The sequence below is a fragment of the Haliaeetus albicilla genome, chromosome 2 (genome assembly GCF_947461875.1).
Source record: "Haliaeetus albicilla chromosome 2, bHalAlb1.1, whole genome shotgun sequence".
Classification (NCBI taxonomy): Eukaryota; Metazoa; Chordata; class Aves; order Accipitriformes; family Accipitridae; genus Haliaeetus; species Haliaeetus albicilla.
In genome coordinates, this window is record NC_091484.1 from 4,530,601 (window position 1) to 4,557,481 (window position 26,881).

Genomic DNA, 26,881 nt, shown 5'->3' on the forward strand with positions numbered 1-26,881 from the left:
ACAAGGAAAAAATCAGAAAAATTAGTCTAGCCTGATATCAAAAGCATCAAAACTGAACAGTAAGCAACTCAACATAAAGAGCAAGTACTGCTTAAGTGCATGTTAAATAGACTGAGAAAGAACAGTATGGCAGATAAAGAAAATTCCTTTATTTGTAGATTTATATAAGCATAATATGAAGTTAGTAATCCTACTGCAGTTGCTTAAGTTAGTATCTAGGAATATCTGTAAGGAAGAGCAAATAACTTAATCTAAACTCATATCTTCCTCTTCGTCTTTCTTGTCCTTAGAGTCTCCCTCCTTTTGGTCTGACTTGACACTGTTCTGCATTGCTTTGGCAAATGCTTCTACATCTAGAAGTTAAACACATTAGTTATTTCACTTTGCTCTTTCTGGAATGGAGTTCATTGCCCACATGAGGTTAAGCTTCATTACTTGGAAAATAAACAGTTGCTTTAGTAAGAATCTGTTAGCAAGGAAGAAAATTTTAACACTCCTTTATAACACCCATTGGGATTTCCCTGACACAGCCAGCGTTTTCTGCTCTTTAACTCTGTGTGCAGGCAGCCTAAGACCAGAATTACTTCAGTCATGGAATGGATGCTAAAAGCTCATCAGGGAAAACAGATACCCCCTCGCCCCAGTGCTACAGGCCACAGCTGTGCACTTACTTATTTGAAATTACTCTTTAAAAGACTCCCACAAAAAAGGCATTCCTGAACAAGGACACTGACATCTCCAGAGCCTTTGGCATCTCTAGCAAGAAACAATGCCAAGGCTGCTCAGCACATCTCTTTGCAGAACCCCGACTTCTCTAAATGCACATATGACATCACGCTGTGTCTGCTGGACAACACCTGAGGCAGTCGCCTTTTCAGTGTAAAAAAGAACAGTGCAAGAATCAGCTACTGACAGTTACTCAGCAGCTAATCATTACATTCCATATTCAATGGCACACAAAAAAAAAAACCACAAAAAACACCCCAACAAACCACTTCATCATTTTCCCAACAGCACCAATACTTACCTCCTTTATTTGCTGCATCTACTGCCTCTGCGGGTAAGCCAAACTGACTCATTAGTGGGCCAAGCTGTCCTGAAGCTAAGGCAGCACTGAACATGCTCAATGCCTGTGAATCGGAGTCAACAGCGTCAAAAAAAATGTTTGCATCACGTTTCTCCAGCATCAGGTGGCTACTGTGCGATACCCGCGTGAGGAGAGCAGTGCGGTTCCGGCACGGTGACCGTACGGCCAGCCTGGGAGCAGCCACTCTCCTGGATCAACTACTGCGCTGTGGACTGGCTTCAAAATGCCGTGGGCTGGCTTCAAAATGCCGCTACACCACAGGCCCTGTGCGGATTCTGCAGTCGGGAACAATGTCTGCTCTTAACCAGCTAGATGCCAGTAAGCACAAACTGGTAAGCCTGCTAGACTGAGCAACACACCAAACCACAGCGACATAACCTCCAGTTGGTTTACTGCATGGACAACAACTTAAACTTTTATCTAGAGGCAGATACTCTCATCAAATCACCAATTAAAAACACCCCTCGCTTCCGAGTCTTGCCTGCACAAAAGAGCTGCTGTAGTTTAAACTAAAAACAGTCATCTTAGCCACTGAAATTTTGCAAATTGACAAATTTAAATCAATCAGTGTAACTAGTTCAAATTGGCCTGTAACACTTCAGCTTTAATCATCCACAGACGCTCCTGGAATTAAGTACTAGTGTTTCAAGAAGAACAAGGGATGTAGTGCTGTCAACATCAGCATCTGTTCTCTTCCCTTCCATATGTTTAGTCACTTGATCTTTAAGGAGACTGCTGACAAGCCACTCTCTGATGGGGAATAACAAATTTGCTACTACTCCTGTCATTTGCCAGAGAGCATTTGTAATAAAGAGAAAGGTAAAGCCCAATTCCAAAAGGGAAAAAAAAAAGTAAACCACATTCCGATCTGCCCTCAGGTGACTGCAGGAAGGAAGAACTAGTGCTCCATTAAACCATGTTCCTCCTCCTTCCCACTTCTATTAAGCAACTCCCTACTCTGAACAGTGTCAGGAACCTGAAAAAGCAGGGCAAGGCGAATCATGCCACGTGGGGGAGGAGGGAAGGAGAACTGCACTTCCCATGACAGCTAGGCATCTACCTGCTGAAACTGAGGAGACGTCAGGGTATTCTGAATCTCTTCTGCAGTCTGCGGCAGAGATTCCCCTGAGGGAAGGTAAGGCATCAACCGTTCTTGAACTTCAGCGTTGGCCAGGATGGGAGCCATTATCTCAGGTGTCAGAACAGTTGCCAGGTCAACTAGGAAGAAAAATAAAGGATTGGCTGTTAGACTATGCACAAAACCCCATGTTTTTGTCACGTAAACCAAATGATCTAGTCTGAGGAGTACTGAAACGTAGTTAGCACACTGCTAAGCATCCTTTCTCCCTCCCTCAGTTTTGGATTGAGAATAAGACTCTTGAAGCAACCGAGAACCGCATTCAAATGAAAAAAAGAAGCCCCCCCCCAAAAAATCTAAGAGACCTTTCAAAGCAATTTGGAACAGGACAGGACAGTAAAACAGCTCCAAAGGACTCCTGGATCCAACAGCTGTCAGGTCAGAACACCGTTACCTTGCTGTCCTCCTGCTCCAGATGGCACATTCATAGTAGCTAAAATGTTCTGAAGGTCACTCAATTGAATGGGCTGGGTTGGGCTTGTGGCTGAGCTGGTTCCATTACCCGAACTTGGTACGGGGCTCGGACTGGTCACAGACGCAGCCGCAGGAACGGACGGGGCAGGCGTTACACGTGTAGAAGAAGTTGTGGAAGATGGCGTCACAGCAGCTGATTGGCTGCGAGAGCTGGAGAAGATAATTAGTATAATTAATTCCCTGAAAAAACAGCTTTGCCTCTTGTATTCTGAAAAGCTTCTTTTCAAGCCCTTACAACGTGAAGAGCTCCCACCTCATTTTAGAGAGATAATAAGCAGTCTTAATTCCCATCATATTTCCTGCTCAGTAGGCCATGATTCCTCCCACAGAGGTGGCAACTTTACGTTACAGAACTATGACAAACCTAAACCAGACAGGTGTCCTACCTTGATGATGAACTGCTGGTCGGGGGTCCCCCACTTCCAAGCAGACTGGCCAGCCCAGGACCCGTCAGTGCACCCAGCCCACCTTCCGTAAACATAAAAGAAGAACAGGTTTATAAATTTATTTCTTCAGGTTTTTTGCACCTCTCTGCTCTAGAGAGGTCACTCTTGTACCTGAAAGGTTTTATTTGCTAAAATAAAGGAGGAGGGGGTGAAAGAGCCCAGACCAACCCCCCCACCCCCTTCTATAAATTAACAGCTCTCGTTTTCTGATTTTGCATCCCTATTAGAAAACTGCCTTATAGAGTTGCACATCTTAGAAATGACTCAATTTCTAGATGTACACAAGGTTTGTGCCGTCCATACACGATCGCTGTAACACAGCCCTCTCTTCTATCTACTGGTTCCCCAAAATCCAGCTTTTCTCTAAAGCCAAGGCCCTCAGCAGAAGATTACAGAGTCAGCCTTTGAGTCACCACCACTGTCTCCCCATACACCTGGGGTTTGCAGCTTCAAACCTAACGCAGAGATGCAGCAGCAGAACCAGCTGAGTCCTTAAACGCTTCGTAGGCAAAGTAAGGACAACCCCGCACACAAACAAAGCGCTCCCAGTAGAGCAGCGATCAGGAAACGCAGCAGGAAACCAACACTCGGCCTTTCAGCCAACCACCATATGCAAAAGAAATCAGAATCGGCCTCCTTCATCCTCACATCCCAACCACCAAGGACTTATCACAGCATCAAGAACATCAGCTAAGAAGAGCTGGGGAAAGGCCTGGCTTCTAGGTCCACTGGAGCAGTCAGTGACTGACTGTCCCCCTACAATTCCTTTGAGCCACACTAGCGAAACGCTCCATTTACCACATGCTTCCCATCCAGTGGTTTCTTGTATCACGTTTAATTAGATACACGTCCCTACACAAGCACCTGCATTCATCACCCACCTCTTGGTAACCACCTGCAAGCAGAGGACAGAACGACAGCGCTCCATTAGCAAACACGTCATTAACCAAAGCTGCAAACCACTGGAGGTCAGAGCAAGCACCAGCCACCAGCTCCCTCCTTTGTATAGAGCCCACTCCTATGGGCCCACGCCCGTAACACTTCTGTTCACTAACCACAGAGCTTCCCCAGCAGCAAGAATGGCAGCGTGAAGCTAACCGGGCTGTACCACAGGCTACTCTACTCTGTTTGTCCTTGCTAGGAAAGTTTATCCAGGAGCAAGAAAGCTCCCTTGTTGCAGGAGCTCTGCAATAAAGACAGAGTCCCGAGAGAGATGCAAACCAGATGCAAAAGAACAAGACGCTACTGGGGGAAGAAATCAACACAGATTCACCACAACCACCATTTGCCGGCAAGCAGATGGTTGTCTTTGCGTTACAGTAGTGAGCTTCATGACAAGCTGTCTTATGGCCAGATGTAAAGGCAAAGAAAGAAGAGCTGCTGAGAAAAAGTGTTGAGAAGAAGAGGAAGACAGTCTCAGGAGTCACGTGAAGCTTCAAGAAGGAAGATCTTTTCCAAACACATCCTAAAAAGCCAGAATCTTCCAACAGTAACAAGAGATTTCCATCTGAACATCCCAGCAACATGAGATTTGCATCTGAAGCTAAAAAGACGCGAGCTAGATCCGCAAAAATGGACTTTGGAGCTTAAGCACAGAACCTTAGTCACTGCCACCTGCCAAGCATTCCTTTGCCTACTTCCACTCGAGGGTCTGACTGCTCAGAAAATGCTCTATTGGGCTTGGAGCATGGACAACGTTAAGAACAGACCACAGCAGGGACTCCAAGACACCTCTCATCCCCTTCCGAAAAACAGCGCGGCGATTCAAGCTCTCCCCAGCGTGGCGCAGGAGAGGAAGCCCTAACCTGAGCCTCACTGCTCTGACTAGAGAGTGCTGTGGGGTGGGTACGCTCCAACCTTCCTCTTGAACTCTTTCTACTGTGCACACAAATATTCACTGGACCAGAGACAACACGAGCAACTCCACAGCTTAGTAACTGGGACATTCACCAGGAACGAATCCCTGGTTTTCAGTCCCTGCTCCAGTGAATATTTAGGAGGAAGAGGAGGGGTAGAAAAAAGGGGGGAAAAAAAAGCAGAAGATTCAGTGGAGCAAGGAGCAGAACCGTTCCTTGCAGACCAAGCCCTAAGATGAGTGCCGTGTAGAATCTGGTACCCTTCGTTTCCTGCATCCTTTTTTTGCCCCTTAGCTCATCTTGGAGGCAGGGCCTTGCTTTCTCACGTGAAAGAAGCGCTATTCAAATCAATAGCACTACTTGAAAATTTTGTCAGGTAAGATTTAACCTGGCAGGAGAAAATACCATTTTGGCATAAATATATTAAAGCATTTTACCAAGTCCTCCTAAGCCCGTTGGTCCGATCAGCTGCATGAGCTGGTTATGGCTCATGTTTCCAAGAAGGCTTTGCAAGCCACCCTCACCTAAAAACAAAAACATTCTGAAACACAACATATTCACATAGTTTTTTTTCACAGCACTCCGGCTCAAACAGCAGGAGATTAATTGGCATCACATTCTGTATGGAAAAAACAGTTTCAAGTGTTTACTGATTCATGATGCTCATAAAAGATAAATGCAACTTGGCTTCATAAAGAGGTAAGACTCCAGAGAATCTACTGGAAACAAAGAGAGATTTCTTCTGGCAGTCTTAACTTTCAGCCTGCACCTATTGTAACAGCACAGTTATTTTGCTGGGAGCACGTTTACACTTCTGGTATTAACATAGTCCCCAACTCACCCTCCACAGCCATCAGGAATTTCTTCCTAGGGAACTACAAGTGCTTATTCCAAAAACAGATTTTTAAAAAAAAAGCCTCTCACATGAAGGAGCAGAGAATGGACTGTACCTCCTAACGCCGAGAGCTCGTGGCCTCCACTTGCATTTCCACCCAAAGCACCAGGCATTGGTGGATTGTTGAGATACTCGTTCACTTTACGGCAGTGTTCTTCGTCCTTGTCCGTCTTCGGCTCCTGCAAGAAAGTTGCTCTTGGTACGAGTCAAACTGGAAGTATTTTGTTCCAAGACCTTTTGTTATTGACCTCCCACAAACCTGCATCCAGAAGAAGAGTCGTTTTGATCCCGCCTTGAACTTCAATACATACACGCGGCCGGTAGTGCACTGAGGTACCCTCTTGAATTCACAGTCGTCAGGAAAAATGATCAAATCCTGGAAAACGGGGCAGTAGGAACAAGCGTGTGAGAAAATACCCAGATATTCCTTTTAGCCTCCCCAAAACCTCTGCCCTCCTCCCCAAACCTTCCTCCATCTGCTCCTCAGAGCGGAGAGGATTTGAAAGCGCAGGTCTGTCAGGCCGCAGTGGCGTTCTCACCCTAATTTGTCTTGGAGAAGCTCTTTCAGCAGCACCAGCGGAACAAAGACAAGACAGACCGCGACTTAACGCCTCAGCACTGAAACACAAAACCGTACTCACATCTTCAACATTGCCCGAAGTCCTGTCCTTCCAGCAGAAGTGAATGAGGGAATCGTCAGTTTGCTGGATGTACACGAGGCCTTTTCTCTTGTCTGGGGTTACAGTGCTGCCTTTCAGGGACATCTTCCCTGCCCGAAATTCCACCAGGTATTTGCTCGAAGAGCCACGGGAGCCTGGCACCAGGCTTGGAAATAACGCGCCCGATGACATCCTGGAATGAGAGAGAGCAGCAGATGTGGTGAGAAACCTTCCCATATTCTCTCTTCTCGATATCAAATTTCAATCTCTATCCAGTGAGTTCCACAAAAGGAATCTGTCTCGCTGCCTGCAGGGTTTCAGGGCAATCCACGAGAGCTAAAGCAGAACCCGGGATGAAGACAGGATGCTCCGCAGATCTCCCCTAATAAAGAGAAGCCTATCTGCCAAGGTCCTGGAAAACGGAACCACCGTCCCCCTGCCGCTTCCTCCTTCGGTTCCTATCGCGGTTCACAGGATCGGGGACGTTTTAATTACCAGAAGCCCTGCTCGAACGCCGGTCTTGGGACTCCCGCTTCAGCCTGCCGGCAGAGAACGGCAGGCTGCCGGCTGCCACCGCACCCCCGCACGGGTGACCCGCCTGGGCACCCTCCCCTCTCCCGAGGAAACCACTCACCGGCCCCGCGGGCCGGGCCGGGCCGGGCCGTTAATGCCGGGACACCGCTCGGCCTGCATGACTTGGCAGTTGTTTCCAAGCTCGCACTACCGCTTAAACCGCGGTCCCGGTCCGTCCCCCTCCACCCGGCGCCGGCCGATCCGAGCGCACCCACCGGTACCGGCCGCTCAGACCCGGCACCGCCGCGAGGGATGACCGGCCCCGGCCCCTCACGCTAAACCGGGAGCGGACCGGGGCTGCCGGCACGCCGGGCCGCGGGGGCAGGCCGGCACCACGGCACGGCCCGGCTCAGGCCGCCCGCGGCCTCCTCCTCCTCCTCCGCCGCCTCCCGCCCGGAGGCCGCGATCTCCAGCCGCCCCCCCCGCCCCGAGGCCACCGGGCCGCGTCCGTTTCCCCCCCCCCCCCCCCGCCCCGGGCCTCCCCCGGCAGCAGACCCCGCTCTCCCCGCGTGGGCCGGCCCCCAGCGAGCACGGAGGCAGGCGGCGGGCCGGGCCGCCGGGAGCCGCGGAGGCACCGGGCCCGCCTACGCCCCGCCGCTACCGGTACCTGCCGCCGCCGCCGCCCGCAGGCCCTGCGCCGCCCGCTTCTTCCTGCCCAGCGCGCCGGAAGCCCGCCCACCGCCGGGCGGAGCAAAGCGGCACGGTCACCCCCCACCCCCCCCCAGCTCCGCGGCCGAGCGCGATTGGACGGCGAGGCTGTCAGTCAAGCGGCGGCGGTGCGAGGCGCCCTGCTGTGTCACGGCGGCGGAAGATGGCGGCGCTCCCCCGCCCCGGCACCGATCGCCGGGAGGGGCAGCGAGGGTTATCAGAGACGTGACACAGGAACGAACCCGGGTTCCCCGAAGCGCCGCCGGTCGTGAGGGAAGGCGCCAGGCGGGAAGACCCCCCACCCGGTGCCGGTGCCCGGCGGGGCCGGCCCGCTCTGTGGGGCCCAGCGAGCGGCTGCCTCCCCCCGCCCCAAGTCTTCGTCCTGTTTTTAAAAAAACAGCGTTTTTAAAAATAGTTTTTCGTTATTAAAGGCTGCTGATCAGTTCTGGTGTTCCTGGGTTCATTCAGGGTACGTGCTTCCAGCCCGCATGAATCTGGGGACCGATAATTACACGAACGCCCCATGTCCGAACACGCCGCTCCCAGTTCGAAGACACCAACGCAGACGCCACACGGCGACGGTCGTTTTTCCCTTCCACCACCTTCTCCAGCCCAAGCCCCCTCGCTCCCCGGCTTCCAGCTAACGCCCGGACCCTCCGCCGTCGGGCCAGAGCCGGGCCCCCACGGCGGGAGGGCTCCCGCAGCCGCAGCTTTCCAACCCCACATCCATCGCCATCGCCACCACGGCCTCACGCTTCTCAGCCCCCACGTACCGCAGGGCAACGGGCTGCCAAGGGACCGAGGCCACCCGCGGTTGGGGAAAAAAGCTGGGATGGCGGGGCGGGAGGCGGTCGAAGCTCCGGTGTAAGACATCTTCGTCTAAGAGGCACGGCGGCGAAAACCAAGCCCAGACCCAGACCTGGCTGAACAAAGCCAGGGTCATCTCCAGGCCTCCCCTTGCCCTACCAGACAGCTGCCCCCGTACAAAAGTCTCACAAAAATCGCTCTGTCACCATCTAGAGGCCCAAAGGGTATTAAGTATTTATTATAATTTCTTTCTAGATGGTTTCTCTACATAGCTGTATTAACATATACTAACACAGTTATCTTATATACAGTGTTTAATCAAGTTACAAAAGTGACATTCTTTCAAAAGGTGCAAAGTTATTCATGTTTTGACACGTAAACTACTGAGGCGAGATCTGCATCGAAAATAAAACTTTTTCACTTTCAGAGCATTAGGAGTCCCATGGCTAGCCAAGCATAGATGTGTCGGCAGTGAGGGGAAAGTATTTTGTAAGTGTCGTCAATGAAGAACAATAAATTAGAAGAATGGATTTGGAACTTAATCTGAAATTCTACTAAAAACTTTACACTAAAGGAAGGGGAGAAGGGGGTAAAGACATAACTAATGAAGTGTTCTTACTTTAGAAACCTTCCCCGTTTCTTTTTAAATCCCACGAAGATTCTGTACTGAAGTTTGGATTAAACACGTTGTTACAATTTTTTCATGCTTTCACAAAATGACAAGGCTTTAGGTCTTTGAATTTAAATCATAACTTAGACGAGAGGGATGCTAACCTGTACACTTCCTTCTTATAAATAGAATATTTCTTTAGCAATTACTCCACAGTTTTTCCATTCAGGCAATTTCTATCTATATGTATTGTTTTGAAAACACTACTCCAGCATTAAACATGGTATTTAGTTTAAGCAAGTTTTAAACTCCCATGAGCTGTTAAACTGGCTTAATACACAAATCCTTTCAATCCTCACCTAACAAAAGGTTCCCTATGCTGCTTGCAGCAAGTTTGGGAAGGGGGTTACAGTGCCCAGCACGGTCACCGAAGTCCAGTTTTTTATAAAAAGTATCTTTATGCTGTCCCATATGGATCAGCAATGTCTTTTTAAGTCAGGTGTCCGTGCACTTACGAGGAACAAACACAACCCTACTTATTGTCTGCACCGTATTACCAACTCTAGCTCGTGAGTCCTAAAGACTTGCAATCAGCACAAAGTACCATATCTGGCAACAGAAAAATGTTGCCACGAGCACATTTCAGATTAGGCTTTTACTTACTGCCTTGAAGTTTTACAGCTTCTCGTATTTTTCCAATGAAGACAACAACTAAATTTCCCCCAAATTTAAAGTTAATCCACTCATCAGATGCATGATTTGATACAAAAGTGTTTCTCCATGAGTATGTTCATTTTCTTTTGCTTTTTAATCCTGTGGCCAGGAGAGAAGCCCTTCAAAAACCTACTCTTTGGATGAAACCACAGATGTGTTTGGACATCAGTCATTCCAGTTCTTCCACAAATTCCTCAAGTTACTGGTGCTTAACACCAGCAATTTCTGAATTACTGTAAACTTCATAGCAGTGTAGCCGCTCTCCGTTTGTGCCTGGTTACTCAATTAAAAACTTTCATAAAAGAAGCAACATCAGGGTTAGTTTTAATTACAGGACCTAATTTTTCAAGCCTCTCTCCCCCTTTACCCCCCCCCGAAGTGTACCACTTGAAAGAAAATGAATGCATCAATTCAGTAATTGATTATTTCCAGTATTATAGGGCTTTGATGGTTTGATATGGAACAAAAAAATCCCACTTTTTGACATCACATGCTCACAGAAAACTTGTAATAGGTATAACTCTGCCAAAGCTTTAAGTTGATTCTGCTTTTTCACAACATACAAAACAGACATGACCTAATAATGAAAAACATGCAAACCAAAACTTCCCCAAAATATGAACCTGTGTGGATATACATACCAAAGTGCTTCCAAATAAAAGTTTAGTCTAGAAGCATACATAGTGCCAAAGCTGCCGAAGGTAGTGCAGAAGATTTAAGCCTCCAAGTGGTAGCAAGCAATATATTTTACATTGTAACCACCTCTACATTCCTGCAATTGCTTCCGAAGCTTCTCCTATTTTAAGAACAGCATTTGACTTCAGAAAAAGCACACTGTTTAATGCACCCTTCCCTTCTCCTAACGTATGCTTTATGTAATTTTATCACAGGTATACAGTTTAATGCTCACAGTGTCCAGAAGTTGTGAAGACTCTAACAGACAACTACAGTTTGAGAAGCTCAGGTTGGTTTTTGTTTCCCCGAGTCTCTCCATTATTGAATCGTATTGAGAGAGAGGGGCCAGGAGCTCCAGTCCCCACGTAGTGCTACATACCGTATGGAAATTCACATGCATCTCTTCACGGGGAGTATCGACAGTACTAGATTTGATCCTGTTGGTACCATATTAGCTTTTCATCCCTGCTCCGAGTTCCAAAAACTTCAGATTCTTCACTATTGTACTAAGTAACAAGGATATTATCTCTATTTTATTTAAGTTACGTAGTTTTCAAGGATGTTATGTGCTCTACCGGATACAGCGTATCTTCCTGACAAAGAAACTAGGGGGAAAAAAATGAAGAACCAAAGGTCCCTTTGATAATTAGTGAAAACATGATGATTTCAGGTGCAGCTTTATGGAAAGAATGCAACAGTATTTAAATATTTGGCAATCCAACGTTAGTGATAATTAAATCCTTGATTGTTGACCGATAGAATTTTTGTTAAAATTTACTTAGAAAAGCTGGTTTTTGCTATCAACATAACCAGAGTAACTGGCTTGGAATGAAATCTAGTAACTAGATGTCCAGATGAGATGAGCAATTGGTTCTGTAATTTCAGTATATGTCTGGACAGTCTGAGAAATTTCTATCAAAATAGCCACCTGAGTACAGCCAATCTGAAGTCCCAGTGTATGGGTTAGTGCCTTGATGAAACCATCTGGAAAAAAAAAAAAAGGAAAGAAACAGTAAAAGAAAAAAGCAGAGTGAGCAGTTATTAATAGGGGAAAAAACCCAACTTTGCTTCTTTCACAAAACATTGTAAAAATACACTGGTATTTCTCATCAGAAAAAAATCACCTTGTAAAGCATCTTTTAACATTTTTTTTTTTACATAAAGTCAAGGAGTATGAAATGGATTTTAAAATTGCTGTCCTATTCCAACTAACATTGATACTCTAGATTATATATTGATTACATATATTAATTTTTACTTCAAAAGAATGCCAAATCAGTTACACAATCCTTTTTGTAAACCTGTGCAAACAGAAAACAGTTTTGTTCTATGGAGCTGTACTTTGCACAGAACATTAACAGATGCTCACTTTTTAGCCACGTTGACTGAAAACAATTTCATGTTCTCTGGAAGAGATTTTCAAAGGCATTAACTGGAATTAGTCTGCAGCTGCTCCTCCAGGCTTTGGGAAGAGAGATGCTTTCTCTTCTGAATTTCATGAAATCACAGGAGCATCCCAAAGTTCTTGCCTTTGAAGGAAGCACCTGCAGTAACTGGCCGTGAGCATACACTTGACTGCATAGCATTGGCATCTGTGAAAAGCAACCAGCAGGAGCAGGAGCCAAACCACACATTACTCCGTGATGCATTCTATGACTGAGAAGTCACTTGAATATGCAATCAAAAAAGCAATTTCTGAAGTATTCAAGCCAAGAAGTCCTAAGAGTGTGAAAACAAAAGGCCCTAGAGGGCCGCAATGTCTTACTGAACTGCCAAAAGCTGGACAGGAATTGGTTGAAAGAGAGGCGAGACTTAACATTTTAGTCATTCTAACAAAAAATATGACCTTTGTAGGTTTTAAAAAACAAAACCAAAAAAATCCAGCATTACCACAGTGGTTAATTACGACAGGTTTCAGCATTTATTATTAGATAATTTCTCCGGGACAAAGTAATCAGCAATTTTGGCTTCCAGCTACATTACTTGTTGACCCAGCAAATGCTTTAAGTGACACTACAAATTGTACTGTCACGCAGGAAATCAAACACAAAATCAAATGCTGTCTTGAATAAAAACATTTCAAGCAGTATACCAAACCATTCCAAGCATTAAACAAACGCCCAGCTTCCTTCCCCCTTACCGTGTGTGCCACTCCACTTCATCTTTTGCACGCTCCTTGCGAGCAGCTCTTTGTTTCTCTTCTAGTCTCTCTTTTTCTTTGCTAGCCACATCTAACAAACATTTCAAGAGAAATTGGTTACTTAGCAAAATAGAGACAAAAATGCAGAAAACAGAAAAGACTGCAGAGAAATGAAATATAGTTCATTTAAGCAAGAGAAAGCATTTGCTGTACACAATCCCACTGAACAATGAAAATCTCAGGCAACAAAACCCTGTCATTTCAGAAAAGTTGCTACTACAAACACAGAGTCAAAACTGAAATTTTGGTGTTTTATCTATCAGAAACACTGCACCAAGACAGCAGGAAAGAACTTAGATTAGGCATAATAGAGAGAGTGATTTTTTCACTATTTGGCCATGTGTTTTTTCCTGACAAACACCAGAGCAACAGAGCATGTCTGTTCACCACATGTCTTTCCAGACAAACTCCAGAGCAAGAGAGCATGTCTGCCAGTTCCCCCCAGGTTAACAAACATGCAAATACACCGTAACATAGGATAGCAGTCTTGGGATCCACCTCAGACACATTTGCTCTCCCAGACTTTTCTGGGGGAAAACAAATATCATACATTGTTCAAAAGCATGTTCATTAACACAGGATGAAAAAGAGTTAAGGCTGCTCTGGGAATGAGAAACTGAAGACCATGTTCCTGTATCAACCAACCTCCCTTCAGTCACCCCCTCTCAAAACTTCTGAATGTGAAAGTACTTCCTCCAGCAAACACATACCCATGTTTCCGTTTTCCATATTTCTGATATCTGGACGTAGCCGACAGTCAGTGGGAGCTAATATTGCTTCCATGCCCTTTTCTAGCTCATTGAGACTCACAGCAAAACTGGTGAAATTGTACATCTTAAAAGCAAATTAAAGATAACATACAAGTTATTTTGGCAAAGTGGCACTGGGTTCCCTGTACCGAATGGATACAACGGAACTTCCAAGAGAAATTACCAAGTCAAACCTTCTCCCATTGGCTACCCTGAAAGCAAGGTTAGGTTCATACAAAACTAGGTTTTTCATTGGAGGGGAGTGACAAAGAAGGGCAGAAGTGGATGGAAGTCCCACCTTTCATTTCTTAAGCAGTCTTTGCTTCAGAGTATCAAGACAGATTTTCCTCTATATCTGATATTTAACATCATGATTTTTATGAAAAAAACACCCAAGTCTAAAAGACCAAAAAGTCTTGTTGAAACTACTGAAGTTCATATCCAGCTTCCCAGTTACTGCATTTTTTGGAAGCCTGCCTCCTAACAGCAGGGTCAGAAGGGAAAGTGTATCTGTATTTTAGCCACTCTAAGTGCAAAGATCTCACAGGCAGGTTAACCTAAGACGCCAGACTCACACTGAAGCAGCTGCAGTCAGAGCATGCATTCTTTCTACCAGCTTCAACACAGCAGTGATGCTTTCAGCACAGGAACAAAGCAGAGACCTTGCTGTAGTATACTTTTACTGCTGCAGCAAGAACTGCCAGAGCCTGTCAATACACATGCTAAGGGCAGATGCTTCAACAAGGTTTCCCTTGAACATTACTCATGTTCCCTTGGGTAAGCCACTAGTGATAGCAATACACAGACTGATTGAAACAGTTACCTGTGATGAGTTTGGTGGCCTACAATTTATTCTCCAAAGCAATTTACTGCCTGGTATGAACTGCACCGTGTCTTGAACCTCTGGCATATCATCAGCCTCATCATTTTCAGATTTAATAACTTCTTCACTCTGAAACAGAGATAATATTTGGCAGAGGAACAAAGGGAAATTGGACTGTTTCATCTAGAGTTCTACAGTGACTGTTGAAGAATTTGTTCAAATTTGAGATACTAAACACTCTCCTGTACTTCTGCCTCACCCCTCATTCACTTTTCCTCACTCTGTATACTGTTCCTCTCATTTTTATCGTGTCTTGCTGCTGATATCTCTGAACAGTCTCCCACCACCTATGTACAACTTGAATGTCTGTTTAAAAAAAAACATTAATAATAGTAAATTAATGTCTTTGGGAAATCTTTTCTCTAGCCTCCCTTCTATCCCGTGCCATAGCTTTATTTCACCTAACATGACTATTACTTCTTCAGGTTGAAATGAGCCAAGACTGCAATTTAAACCAATTCCCATGATGGCCTGAGAAACATAAATAGGGCATGCCTTCTTTTGGATATTGCTTCATCTTTTGCAAAAGATTTGGATGTGCAATTAAAAAAACAGTTTCAGTCTGATTTCCTATGATCTAGATCCTAATAACTATTATCACTGCTAATTTTCTCACTGTGAAGACTGTGTATTGAAGTTTGTAAATACGGTGTCTTTCCTTCCAAGTTCCTTTGTTACCAGATGCACTGCTATAATGCATATATATAATCAAATGCAGTATTCTTCAAGAGGCTGCTCTCAGAATCTGAGAGCATCTGACTGTTGTTGGACACAGACAGCTACATGGTAGAATTTCAGAGGGTTTTACCATGAGAAACTATTTAAAACCACAACAACCGGAAGGGAAATTTGAGGCAGAAACATCCTAGAGTGATAGTAACACAGTTTTCCTCCCTCCCCTCACTCCCACTCCTCTTCTATTTTCTTTCTGCCCCCTCTGACATGCCTCATTTATTTTACTCAAAAATACCCTATTAAGTTAAACAGGGCCTGTTTTATACACTAGAAAAGAGCTCCATATGGTTAAGAGTCTAATTTCAATCACTTGGTTTGAATATGCATTATTTAAACACTCTTTTAGACTACTTTCCATGTCAACATCTGGTTTACTGTTAAGACAGTTCACCATCTAAATATAGATTCAACAGGAAGGAGAGAGAGAGTTGCTTTTCATAAGATGAACAGAACCTTATTATTAAAAAAAAAAGAAGTCAAAATATAAGCCTGTAACATGACAGAATCCAGAGGCAAAAGCAAGGCCTGTTGCTGCTCTAGATTCTTCTAGTGTGAATACTTTTTAAAAAAAAAGTTTGAGCCTCTTAACGCTAAGAGCGATTAGCTTCTGTTTAACTTATCATTTTCATTTTCAATGAACAGCAAGGGTCTGCAAGACCCTGTTGATATCAGGAAACCCAACAGTCCTCTGCTTCACCATACAACATTTTGCATTTTCCATATAACACTGAGGCTTTGGCAGTAACTCACCTGATACTGCTTACGTGTGACAAAAAACCCCTGCATGTTTCCAGACCCCTTTGTTGTCAAGGCTATCTACTTCATGAATTCTGAAAGGCTGCATCACCAAAAAGCATAACCAACTTCAAAACATGTAATTACTTTTTTTTTTTTTTTTTAAGCCCAAATCCTAATATTTTTACATCTGGAGTTGGCAGTAGAGCCACTTTCCTCATTCAAGGAATGGACATCATCAGCTTGGGGGTCAATATTTGATGCATTCTCTAACAAATCTCTGGCATTTCTATGAGCTCTCTCCAATACCAGCAGCTCACAAAGAAGTCTACACAAGTTAAAAGTGCAATGCCTTTTCATGGGACTAACACTGCCCATCTCTGACCCCCACCAAAAGACAGACTGTTTTAACCCTCCATTCGCTACCACCTGACCATTTCTGTAAAGAAGATGTTTTCCTTTAATTTCTCATATTCCAGTATCTTTTCTCCCTAAAGAATCCTTAACCTTACCGGCTTCAATTTCTTCTGCTCACCACCTCTCTTTTCATTCTTTTTGTAAGTCTCATACGTAGTGGGATCAGTGCACCATAAGCATTCTGTCCACTTGCCATAGATCACGCACAGCTTCTTTCTGCTGCAGAGAAAGCAGAGGAGACTTGGTTTTTGCTTCTTATAAAGCCTTCTAAGCCAAGTCATGCAGATTCTAGTCTATATTAAATACGCAGCTTCCTACTTTGTTGTATTTTATGTTTCTTTGCATACTTCTAAGAAGTCAGTTATTTGATAACGCAAAGAAAAGGTTTCAGTTTATTCCAGTCTTTCTGGCATCCGGTCCTGCAGAACACATCCTCATGACTTAGTCACATGCTTTTGCCACTGTTAAAATGAGTGTGGGTCCAATAAAGCGAATAGTTTACAATATAGAGATTCAGAGTCACGAAACAGGTTTGAGGTTGATTAAAAATTCCTAATTACCATATTTCCGGTTTTGTAAACTGAAGACTGGACTTGTGAGTGTACAACAGTGAAATCAGTTGCGACTACTCTGCATTTTCCCTGGATACCTTTATTTCCAAAGACTAGACTGGAGAGTTTTTCTAATAATGCTTGAAATGATCATCCCAGAATGAAGGGGTTTAACACTGACACAGAGAAGAGAAATGGGTTACGATCTGCATTGCCAGCAACTTTGCAGTCACATCAGTTGTGGTCACTATGCCAGCACTAAAGAAATGCCACAGTGCTCAGAAACGGAGAGGCCAAGAGGCTTTTATCACTTACTTTTTGTCCTGAATGTATCCCTCCACTCTGTGAAGCTCTTTCCCAAACAGTCCACACGGTTTAAAATTAAGGACACATTTATCTCCAGTACTGTATAGGAAATAAGTATTTGATTAAAGAAGCAAGCCCCTAAATACATTAGTAAGTTTACTTTTTTACCTTATTTAGCTTTCCTTCATACAGTTACAGTTAGCTGGGGGGTAGTTATTTATATCATTATTTTTCTTTAACTATGGTTTATTACTTGACCAGGACATTAAAAAAGGCACACATTTCAAAATTCCACAAAAAGGACAAAAAAGAAATCAAAGTGCACATGAAAGACCACTGAAAACATGACCATACTTCTGAGTTTCATGTATTTCTAAAATTTATCAAAAGTATTAGGAATAAAATGGAATGCAGTCTTGCATACTACTTAACCCACACTATTAACACACTGCATTTCAGATTAATACCTATTTACAGCTAAATGCAATGAGAAATAACTTTTACAAACGACCTACGCAGGAAAATCTAGTTAAGGGCATTCAAAAGTTACCTCTAAATTGCATATCAAAAATTCTGAACTAAACATTTTACAAACATAAACCAGCATTGTATTTCAGCATCTTCCTTGCACTGAGATGTAGATGTAAATCATTTCTCCCTGTGAGGCACCAGGCCAAGTTTCTATGTCAAGCACAAAGCATACAGACACCATCATGGGTCTTCTGTGCCAATATAGGAGACAGGATTGTAGATTTGATGCTATGAGAAGTACCAAAACAGCAGCCCTGCTGGATTAAAGCTCCCATTTATTGACAGAGAAACATGTGCAGAAGTAATACAGTTTTCACAAAATTCTCTCCCTCATCATTACAAGAGGTAATTCATTTTATATAAGGTAAAAAGCTTTTATATAGGCAGTTGGCAGAGCAATTGACATGCTCGAAGTTCACGTTATCCTACTCTGCAGTCATTCTTCTGTGCTGTACCCTTAATTTAAGACATTCTCTATTTTCAAAACTAAAGAGGGCCAAATCACAATCAACATGACAGAGGTCCACTGCAAGCCTCCAACGATTATTCCACTTAATGGTTCTGGAGTTAAATTTAATTTCTGTTCTCTGTCAATAAGGCTGAATTTGAACAAGTAACTCACAAATGTAAAATCTTTGTATCCCATAAGCCATCTAGCCCCGTGCCTTTTCATTAATATTACTATGATACTAAGCTCAGTCCAACAAATAGTTTGCATTTGTCAGAAGGGAAAAAAAAAAGAAAGAGACAAGACTTTGGACCTACAAAACAAAGCTTCCTATGTAATTTGACAAAAATCAAAACTCTCTGCTTTGTAACAGAAGTGACCATGCACCAGTCCCTATAAGCCAACCCTCAGTTTCATAATTAGCATTACCTGTGATTTACAATTTCTACCGTTCCATATTGTTCTAACCACAGTTTACCAATAATTACATTATGTACACAACAGGTTGGATTTGTCCATGTGTAAGCTTCATTATGTCTGTAAAGAAAATAGAGAAAGAAATAATTTTCTTGAGTTTGAGATGGAATGTAAGCCTGTTTTCAATTCTGTTCACGGCAGAGCACAATATTTAGCACTCCTATGAACAGCCAGCAGTTAACTTCAAAACAGAAAAGAAACAGACTTTTCTTTATAAGCCAACAATGTGTTGCATCTAAACATTAGTGCAAGTTAATACAGTGATACCGCCTTTATTCTTCTTCCTTCTCACAGAGCTAAAATAGTGAGTTTTACAGTTGCTGTGCTTTTGATTACAAATTCCAGCCCAACATAAACAGCAGGCCAGGAATTAATCTTTTTTGTTTGCACTTTTAAAGTTCTATGTGATAAAATATAATACTTGCTGGAGAACCAGGCTGACAAACTCATGTGTAACAGCATCTTCTATTCAACTACCATGGCAGCACTGTAAACTTCTTCCTAAAGCTCACTCTTGTAAACCTCTATCATAATCTAGAGAGTACCTTTTTGTGATTAAAAAAACACTGAATGTAAGTATTTGAGTCTTCTAGCAGAGAGGTTAGTCACTACCTGTTCTGACAAAGGTCGGACATGAAGACACTCCTCCTCAAGGGCTGGTCAGACTAACCCACTTAATTTTCCATTGTACAAACACTGAGTGGTAAAGGCTTTTGAATCTGAAGAGAGTGACACGAGCCAGCAAACTGCATAAGTGGTTTCCACAATCACGCCACAAGTTTCCACATCGGTGTATGAGGCCTGCTCCAGTGTCACTGAAGGCAATTGGGGGGGGGGGGGGCTGTTTTTAGGGTTCTTTTGGCTGGTTAGCACCGGTAGGACATGATAACACTATATTCAAGGTTCGTAAACGTGACATGTAAAAATCCAATTTATTACTCAACTCCATCTTTTTCCCAAAGATTTACTGGGAAGAAGGATAAGTCCTAGAAGTGAAGAAATTTCCACTTAGTTTAATTTTGGTTTTAATGTTTTGTGAAAAACTTTACAAAGATGAGTTAGCAGATTCTAAATCCTTGAAAGACATTATTCTAAAAGTGATCAAAATGTTAAACAACAAGTTTCCTATTATCACTAGCTCAGCAGAGTCAAAGCCATCTATTCTCACTCATCTTTCCATGCTGGTAAAAGAAATGCTGAAGTTACCCAGCTGGCTATCAATCCATCTTACGAAAGCTTGCAAACTCTATTTTAATACAAAAAAATTACAAAAACAAGCAGTGTCCTCTTTGTAACAAATGCCTTGAACTTCTACTTCCAGCAAGTATGGAGAGAACACCCTTATTTAATGTTTCCAACCAGTCTGTCATTTTCCAGCACAGAGAAAAACCAGATCATTGAAGTCTGACTATTTTCCACAGTGACTTGTCTTCAAGCATACTTTAGAACAATGACTACTCTTTCAGTGGGGAAAAAATACCAGAACCCCCCCAAATCCATCCCACCAGCCTTAGCATACATTTTTATTCATGAACTACTTGACACCAAAAGCTGTATAGCATAAAACAAAACACAAGACACTCATGGCCAGTGCTGATAAACTGAAATACTTACTTGTGCTGGAGAAGTGAGGAAGAAGTGCGTTTTCTGATGTATGTTTTGAAAACTAAGTCATGGTTGACATAAATGCAGTGCTTAACATTGACTTGCAATTTTGCTTCCTAAACAGTTGTTCACTCAGGCCCTGAGCAGTTCTCACGACTACTCAAACCAACAGAATAGTATGAATCACAACACTGAGAGGCTCAAAATTTTATTTCAACTTCTGCTGCTAACTTGAAGCAATTATTTAAAATAAATGCTTTAATCATTTATATTCCAGTGTAAATCTGTGCCTGTAATTTGATTAGGCAGAGCAAGAACTTTAATAGTCTTCTAAATAAAGGCTCTCTCTCAAGCAACAAACTTAATTTTTGTCATGTCTGCATTCTACACTAACATTCATAGTTCCTTCTACATTCAGAAGAAATTTCCTCTATTTCCATCACCATTTATATCCAAGACCAGTTCATACTTTTATAAGCTTTGGAAGATTAGATGCCAGCAGCTTGAAAATTAAACTATACTTTCAAAAGAAACTACAGGAAAAGTCAATGCTTGATATGGCAGGCAAGTTGACTCTTTATTGAAACCAAATGTCTAGAAAGTTCATAAGACAACATTTCAAAACAACCCCAGAATTAGGCCTGAGGAAAGCTTTTATAAAAGCACCTTTAAGTATTCAGTTGCAGAATACTTTTTCTGCAACTATTATCTAGTGCATCCTTGTGTCCTACTTGGGAAAGCTCAAGAGTCTTTGTGCCACTAGGGCACAAAACAACTTATGGAAAGTCACGTAATTTACGAGAGACATACGCAATTAGAGACAAGCCTCAGAGTAATCTGGAGAGGCATTCTTGATTTTAACAGGAAGGTGATCATACACAGGAAGTGTTAAACAGGTGACAAGGCAATCCTGACAAGTTTCTCACATTCCCTTACCACATAGAACAGCTATTCTGAAGATGCAGTTCTTTCCACACAAACATATGCGCACAAACAATCAAAACCAATAACAATATTTAAAAGCAAGATGAGCTTGAATAGCCTGGCAATATAATTTTATCTATTTAAATTTTACATGCCTTCACAAAACAAGCTTTCAGTAGCATTCAACTTCTACGAAACATTAATTTTCATCATGGAAAGACTGGGTCGTACAAGCATGGCATAACTTAAAAAAAACAGAGCCCTGAATTAAGCAGTGAAAATTAACTTGTAAATAAACTCTTACAATCTCTTCAGCAAGAGGTTTATAGATAATAACCTATGAAGAGCCAATAGAATGATTATCACCTATGTTTTTATTCAAGTAAACGTTAAGGAGATCAACATAAAAAAGGTATTTACTTCTCATACTCACTTCAGAAGCTCCAAAGTAATTGTTCCTCGAGGCTCTGCTTCTATACTCTTTCCCCAGAATTTTAGTTTGGGATAGATTGATCCATGAAAAATAAAGTCCTTATTGAGGCCTTCAGAGTAAAATGCACTAATAGGTGGGTGGTGGCTGACTTGCTCAGATATAAACCTAAATCCTAAATCCTCCCTAGCAACAACAAAAAAGAGCATTAAACAGTAAACATTTTTTTTAACATTACAAAAGAAAAGAGTTACTTGATACTTTAAAAAATTTTGAAGGATTTTTAGATTAAACTGAAGGTGAGACTTTTCCTTTTCTAGTCCCATGACACATTTACAATTTATGAAATGAAAGAATTTGTACTCTGAACACTTTCTCTTTATACCCCAAACCAACCCACATTCAAACACCTAAATGACTTTCTGCCCAGAAAGGCATGAGAAGATGTTTCACTGAAATAACTTGTGAAAATGCTGAAACTCTTTGGGCAGCAGCAGAAGGTCTGACTGAAAATTCTTTTCTCCACTGCAGACATATCACCCATTTATTTAAGCAAGCTGGAAGTCCTTCAGACTAACTACTCTATCTGACATGACCAGCAAAACACTATTTATAAATTAATTGTGTCTGGTCAGGAAATGTCTTTGGTGGAAGAACAAGGATGAATTTTTCTCTGAATAACTCAAAGAATACTCTGCCTAAACTTAGAAATAAAATTATTGGCTTTTATAACAACTTCTCAAAGATTTTGAGATAGTTTGGGGAAAAGAATTTTAGCTATACTCAAAAATATATTTTAGTAGATTTTTATTTATTTCACTGAATAAACAACTAAACTAGTATGAGAGTCTGCTAACTCAAGAACACAAATAGCTCCAGCTCCCAAAGTAAAGTAATTATTACCTGGTTAATTCATAGGTTTCTCCTAACAGCGGGTTAAATGGTTTGCCAGTTCTCTCCCACTGAGAAGCTACAGCAGAAACTGCAAAAGCAGCTACAGCCTATAAGCAAATTAAGAACACATTGTTATGAGAACAATACATTAAAACTCTAAGTTTAATATATTGTATTTGTTGCACATTACAGTACTTCATTATTCTTCCAGAAAGAAAGCGCTATATATCGCTTAAGGCCAAAACATTTGTAAGCCATGGGATAAGCGATATAGAAATAGGGAAATACAAGCAGTTAATAAGAATCTCATTTCCAAAAGGAATTATTTTCTGTAGTAAATTTTGTCAGGTTACACTCTGCCCCATGTTTCTCCACCTACCTCTAAGAGTTCAACCTGTTTTTTAAAATCTACTTTTCCCCTATTTTGACTGTCCCCCACACTAAGCTCATTGGGAAGAGAGTCTTGCTTTTCTTAGTGTCAGGCAAGCATTATCTCTAACACAGATGAGATTTCTTGAATCATACCAGCAGGTACAAATGACGCTTAGAAGCTTCTGCAGGCTGGTAAGTAGGGGTATGTACTACACAAACACAGAATACAAGACATATATTCCAGTTTCACTTAAGTAAAAACACAGCTACGAGCAATACCAGTATAACCTAATATACACAGGCCTGGTTTCACCATATTCAGGTCCTTGTTGTGAGACCAGCCGGGTACTATATTCTATTCCCAACAACAACTAGTTTTGGAGAAGAGTGGTAAAGCTTGTCTCCATCACAACAATTTTTCATCCAGTAACTTAAAAATCATGGAGCCACTCAACAAATCAATTTAGGATGACTTAAAGCCAAGATTTCACCTTCACAATGCATAAAACCACAAAAAGAGTCACAGTTAAAGCAGTCCTGGAAAGGATTGAGGTCCTTGGGCATCATCAGTTGTGGCACTCTTCAGCACTACACTTTTGGCTCAAACTCTGTGCACAACATCAAGTGTGAAAGTGTCACAAATATCTAATACAGCCACTATGAAACAAGAAACTTGTCTAGACAGACAAATATGAGCATTCTTATGATAGCCCCAGAGAAAGAAATACAGTCAAGTGAGAAATTGTCTTCAAATGAGAGACTCTAGGAGAGAAAAACATCTTCCGAACTAACCAGAAGGTGGTAGCTGTTACTTACTTGCATTCTTTCCAGGGGGTCTGCATGACTACAAGCCTTATTAATGAGGTATATATGTTCCATATATTCTGTTATCCGTTGAAGAAAACTCAGTGGCTCGTTGAAGACAATAGGCATCGTAATCTTAGACAGCTCCTAGGTAACAAAAGGATAAGTTAATTTCTTCGACATAACACTAAGGTAACAACTGACAACAACAAGAATTTTGAAAATAAGTTGTGGGTTAGTTTATTTCTAGCATTCTTCAAAAGACCTTTGACAATCCTATAGTAGACCTCTAAGTGCTACAGCTGAAAGGGGCTAGAAGCACTACAGAAGCCTACTAGCAATCTGAAAGAATAAACAACTTCAAAAATTGATCCAGCTAACCTTGTAAATTCAAGAAAAGGTTACCTTCTCTTCTGTGGTCTACACAAAACAGAAGCGGTTAAGATTTCCATAGATAGCAGCAATAATGTGCCAACCAGCTCATTACTGATCTTTAAGTACCACGCATTCCTTTGAAATCCTCACATACCTATTTGCGTAAAATCTAACTATTTTACTGCAGTAACCACAAATTATTTTTTGAAAGGAACAGTTACATAAAGAACAGGATTTGAATTGCTCTAACAAATTTCAGTGGCTTTATTCAAGCAACCTGTTATTTGCGTCAGAATGTTTCTCATTTCGCATGTGGATCCAAGACAGACATGAAGTTCACACAGAGATTTCCAATTCCGCAGGTCTTTTACTATAAACAGCCAAATTTGCTTGGATAATTAAAAAGTGGCACTCATGACTGAGCACTACAGCATCATTTGAGTGCTTAAAACTTAGTGGAAAGGAGAATGCCACCAGATGAAGTTAATGAAACATTTTCCTTGCATTATCACAGGCAGTAAGGGGAAAAAAAACAAAAAACATTACCCCTAATTGACTTAAATTGATTTGGTCCAAGCAAAGCATTCTAGTAGATAGATCACTCATCCTAACAAAAGGAGTTTTGACAGTACAGCTGTGTCTCCTAGATGACATAAGTTAAGCCAGCAGAAGTGCTCACTGACTTGTCTGTTGCATTCACAAAAGACTGTACTGGCAGACCTAGACTGGACATCAATGTAATTACTTAATGCTTCTAAAAAGAGGCTATGGCAGCAAGGTCCTCCAGTGTAGAATATCATTTGCATTCCTAGTAAGAATGAAGTAATCAAACATGTAACTGAATTCTTAAAGGATTAAAAGAAAAGAGCAGTGATGGCCAATAACGATGCAAGCATCGGGGTCCTTTAACAACACAGAGCAATGCAAAGGTCTGTGTCTCTGAGTCCAAGAACAAATCTAGGACCCAATGACATCACACCGTTAATACCCCAAGCCTACACTGGGCTCTCCAAGGAACTCTTAACAGATCCCAAACTTTTCTATCCCTTCAATCAGATGAAAGCAATTTTTTTGGCACAAACTGCTTAAATTATGCAGGAGGGAAACTTACCAGTCCAATGCATTTTTTTAATATGCTCCACACACTAAAATCACTTCTAGAAAACATTGGGGCAGGTAATGATGTCCTGTAATTGGAAAAAAACAACTGTCATTATCAGCCCCTTAAACAACAAGACATTTTCATTTGTAGGTATTGAAGTAATTTATAAAGGAAGCAAAGCATTAACCTTGAGTTGACATAGGAAGCTGACAAGTCTTTTCAGTTCCAGAGAATTAGCCTCTTCCAATGAGAAGAGTAATGCCCCAAAAGATAACGAGCCAGAACGTACTCACTTCTCATTTACTATGCAGTACTTTGTGTTTACCTGTGTCTCTTAATTCCATTTTCTTGAATCTCTGACTCTCCATTATGCTTTCCAGTCCTATTGCTTTGGTGTGGATCTAGATCAAGCATTTCTGCAACTTTATGATTTGCTTCTGAAAAGTCTCCTGAAGAATTGTCAGAATCAAAGCCTGTATAAAAACCATAAGGCAACAGTTTTCTTAGGAACCTTATTACGCCACAGAGTGGCACTCACATTTTGTAACTCTTACAGCATAAGTATACTTATACCAGGTTATTTTATTTTAAAGAATATCAGAGTGAAAACCCTTTATTAAGTGACCTGATTTCCAAGAGTATTTAGAGCCAAGTACTGCATTAGAATCAAGCATTCTCAACTAATTTTTCACACTGCTGAATAGAAAACCATTTTAGAATCTTACAAGTTCTTCAGTAGCTCCTGATTAGATTAGCTGTATTGTCTCTTCTTCAGAGCTGCAACATGATTACAATAATTTTGTTCAGTTATGTAGTTTTCCTCAAAGACCTTAAAAAAAATTTAACTTGGTCTACTTACACTGCTTACAGGCAAGGAGCAAAAAAAAAGAGAAAAGGGCCATTTCACAATCCAGCTGCAAACATCCAGACTACTAGAGCAACAGAAATGCCAGATATCTAACTTTTTTGCCATCCATGTGTGCAAACCATATAAAATTCCCCTAATGGTTACAGCAAGAACTTGTGGACACCAAGATGAATCATTCCCTGAGCCTACAAGCAACCCAAAACATGACCTACAACAGTTGGTTCCATTTCCTATGACCCAATTCCATCCACTTGGGTAGATAGCTACCGGAAACACCATTGTAACTAAATGCCAGTGCCCCCAATAACAACATGCTTTGAACAGCTTTAACCATCAAAAAAAGTTAAACCAACAGAAATCTACAGGAACACAAGCTTCTGTAATCAAGGTGCCCTAAGTACAAGTTGGACTAAACCAAAAATCCAAGATTTTAGTCTAATGATTTTACTTTTTTTAAGTCACACTACTTACACGCAAACTAAGAATAACAACAATTTCATTTTTGCATATACCTTTAAATAAGAAAATTGTAAAAAACATTTTACGCATACACACACACTTGGTCACTATCAACAGCAACAGGCCTCTTGTCAATGCTGCTACACAGACTGACTGCAGAAACAAAACAACTGTTAACAACACATAAGGATCGGTTGCAGCGTCAATACCGAGCACCCTAAAACACTGCATTAACACAATCCCTCTTCACAACTGTCACAGTATCACAATAGAAAGCATTGCTGATCATTCAGTGTAATAGAATCATAGAATGGTTTGGGTTGGAAGGGACCTTGAAGATCATTTGGTTCCAACCCCCCTGCCCTGGGCAGGGACACCTTCCACTAGACCAGGTTGCTCAAAGCCCCATCCAGCCTGGCCTTGAACAATTCCAG

The 26,881-nt window shown here is 42.0% G+C and overlaps 2 protein-coding genes across 9 annotated transcripts in view; both read right to left on the minus strand.

The window, feature by feature from the left end:
• Positions 1-127: 127 nt before the first annotated feature.
• ADRM1 (ADRM1 26S proteasome ubiquitin receptor) lies at positions 128-8,752 on the minus strand. 4 transcript variants are annotated; one of them, XM_069803900.1, is made up of 10 exons: positions 8,550-8,751; positions 6,538-6,748; positions 6,156-6,272; positions 5,952-6,075; positions 5,439-5,525; positions 3,086-3,167; positions 2,620-2,849; positions 2,148-2,305; positions 1,028-1,130; positions 128-353 (listed from the first exon to the last, which is right to left on the minus strand). In XM_069803900.1, the coding sequence occupies exons 1-10, from the start codon at positions 8,717-8,719 to the stop codon at positions 247-249; spliced, it is 1,389 nt and encodes a 462-aa protein (XP_069660001.1). In that variant the 5' UTR covers positions 8,720-8,751; the 3' UTR covers positions 128-246. The 4 variants fall into 4 exon arrangements, with proteins under 4 accessions (XP_069660001.1, XP_069660019.1, XP_069660028.1 ...); XM_069803918.1 differs by lacking the exon at positions 8,550-8,751 and adding an exon at positions 7,736-7,806; XM_069803927.1 differs by lacking the exon at positions 8,550-8,751 and adding an exon at positions 7,730-7,753.
• Positions 8,753-8,793: 41 nt separating this feature from the next.
• OSBPL2 (oxysterol binding protein like 2) overlaps positions 8,794-26,881 on the minus strand; it is a 40,024-nt gene continuing 21,936 nt past the window's right edge. For all 5 annotated transcript variants that reach the window (XM_069803850.1, XM_069803870.1, XM_069803878.1 and 2 more), the window contains 12 exons: positions 25,446-25,593; positions 25,130-25,205; positions 23,656-23,790; positions 22,477-22,574; positions 21,577-21,759; positions 18,567-18,674; positions 17,168-17,257; positions 16,397-16,520; positions 14,355-14,483; positions 13,493-13,616; positions 12,723-12,813; positions 8,794-11,566 (listed from right to left, as the gene is read on the minus strand). In XM_069803850.1, coding sequence (XP_069659951.1) covers positions 11,464-11,566; positions 12,723-12,813; positions 13,493-13,616; positions 14,355-14,483; positions 16,397-16,520; positions 17,168-17,257; positions 18,567-18,674; positions 21,577-21,759; positions 22,477-22,574; positions 23,656-23,790; positions 25,130-25,205; positions 25,446-25,593 — 1,409 coding nt within the window. In that variant the 3' untranslated portion in view covers positions 8,794-11,463. The remainder of the gene's footprint in view (positions 11,567-12,722; positions 12,814-13,492; positions 13,617-14,354; positions 14,484-16,396; positions 16,521-17,167; positions 17,258-18,566; positions 18,675-21,576; positions 21,760-22,476; positions 22,575-23,655; positions 23,791-25,129; positions 25,206-25,445; positions 25,594-26,881) is intronic.

Bases quoted from the DNA above. Each gene is read 5' to 3' on its own strand.
- ADRM1 (XM_069803900.1), bottom strand. From the start codon at position 8,719: ATGACCCTGGCTTTGTTCAGCCAGGTCTGGGTCTGGGCTTGGTTTTCG. The intron at 6,076-6,155 runs GTTTGTGGGAGG...ACTTTCTTGCAG, and splicing joins GACTCTTCTTCTGGATGCAG to GAGCCGAAGACGGACAAGGA. The intron at 2,306-2,619 runs GTAACGGTGTTC...TTTTCTTCCTAG, and splicing joins TGGAGCAGGAGGACAGCAAG to TTGACCTGGCAACTGTTCTG.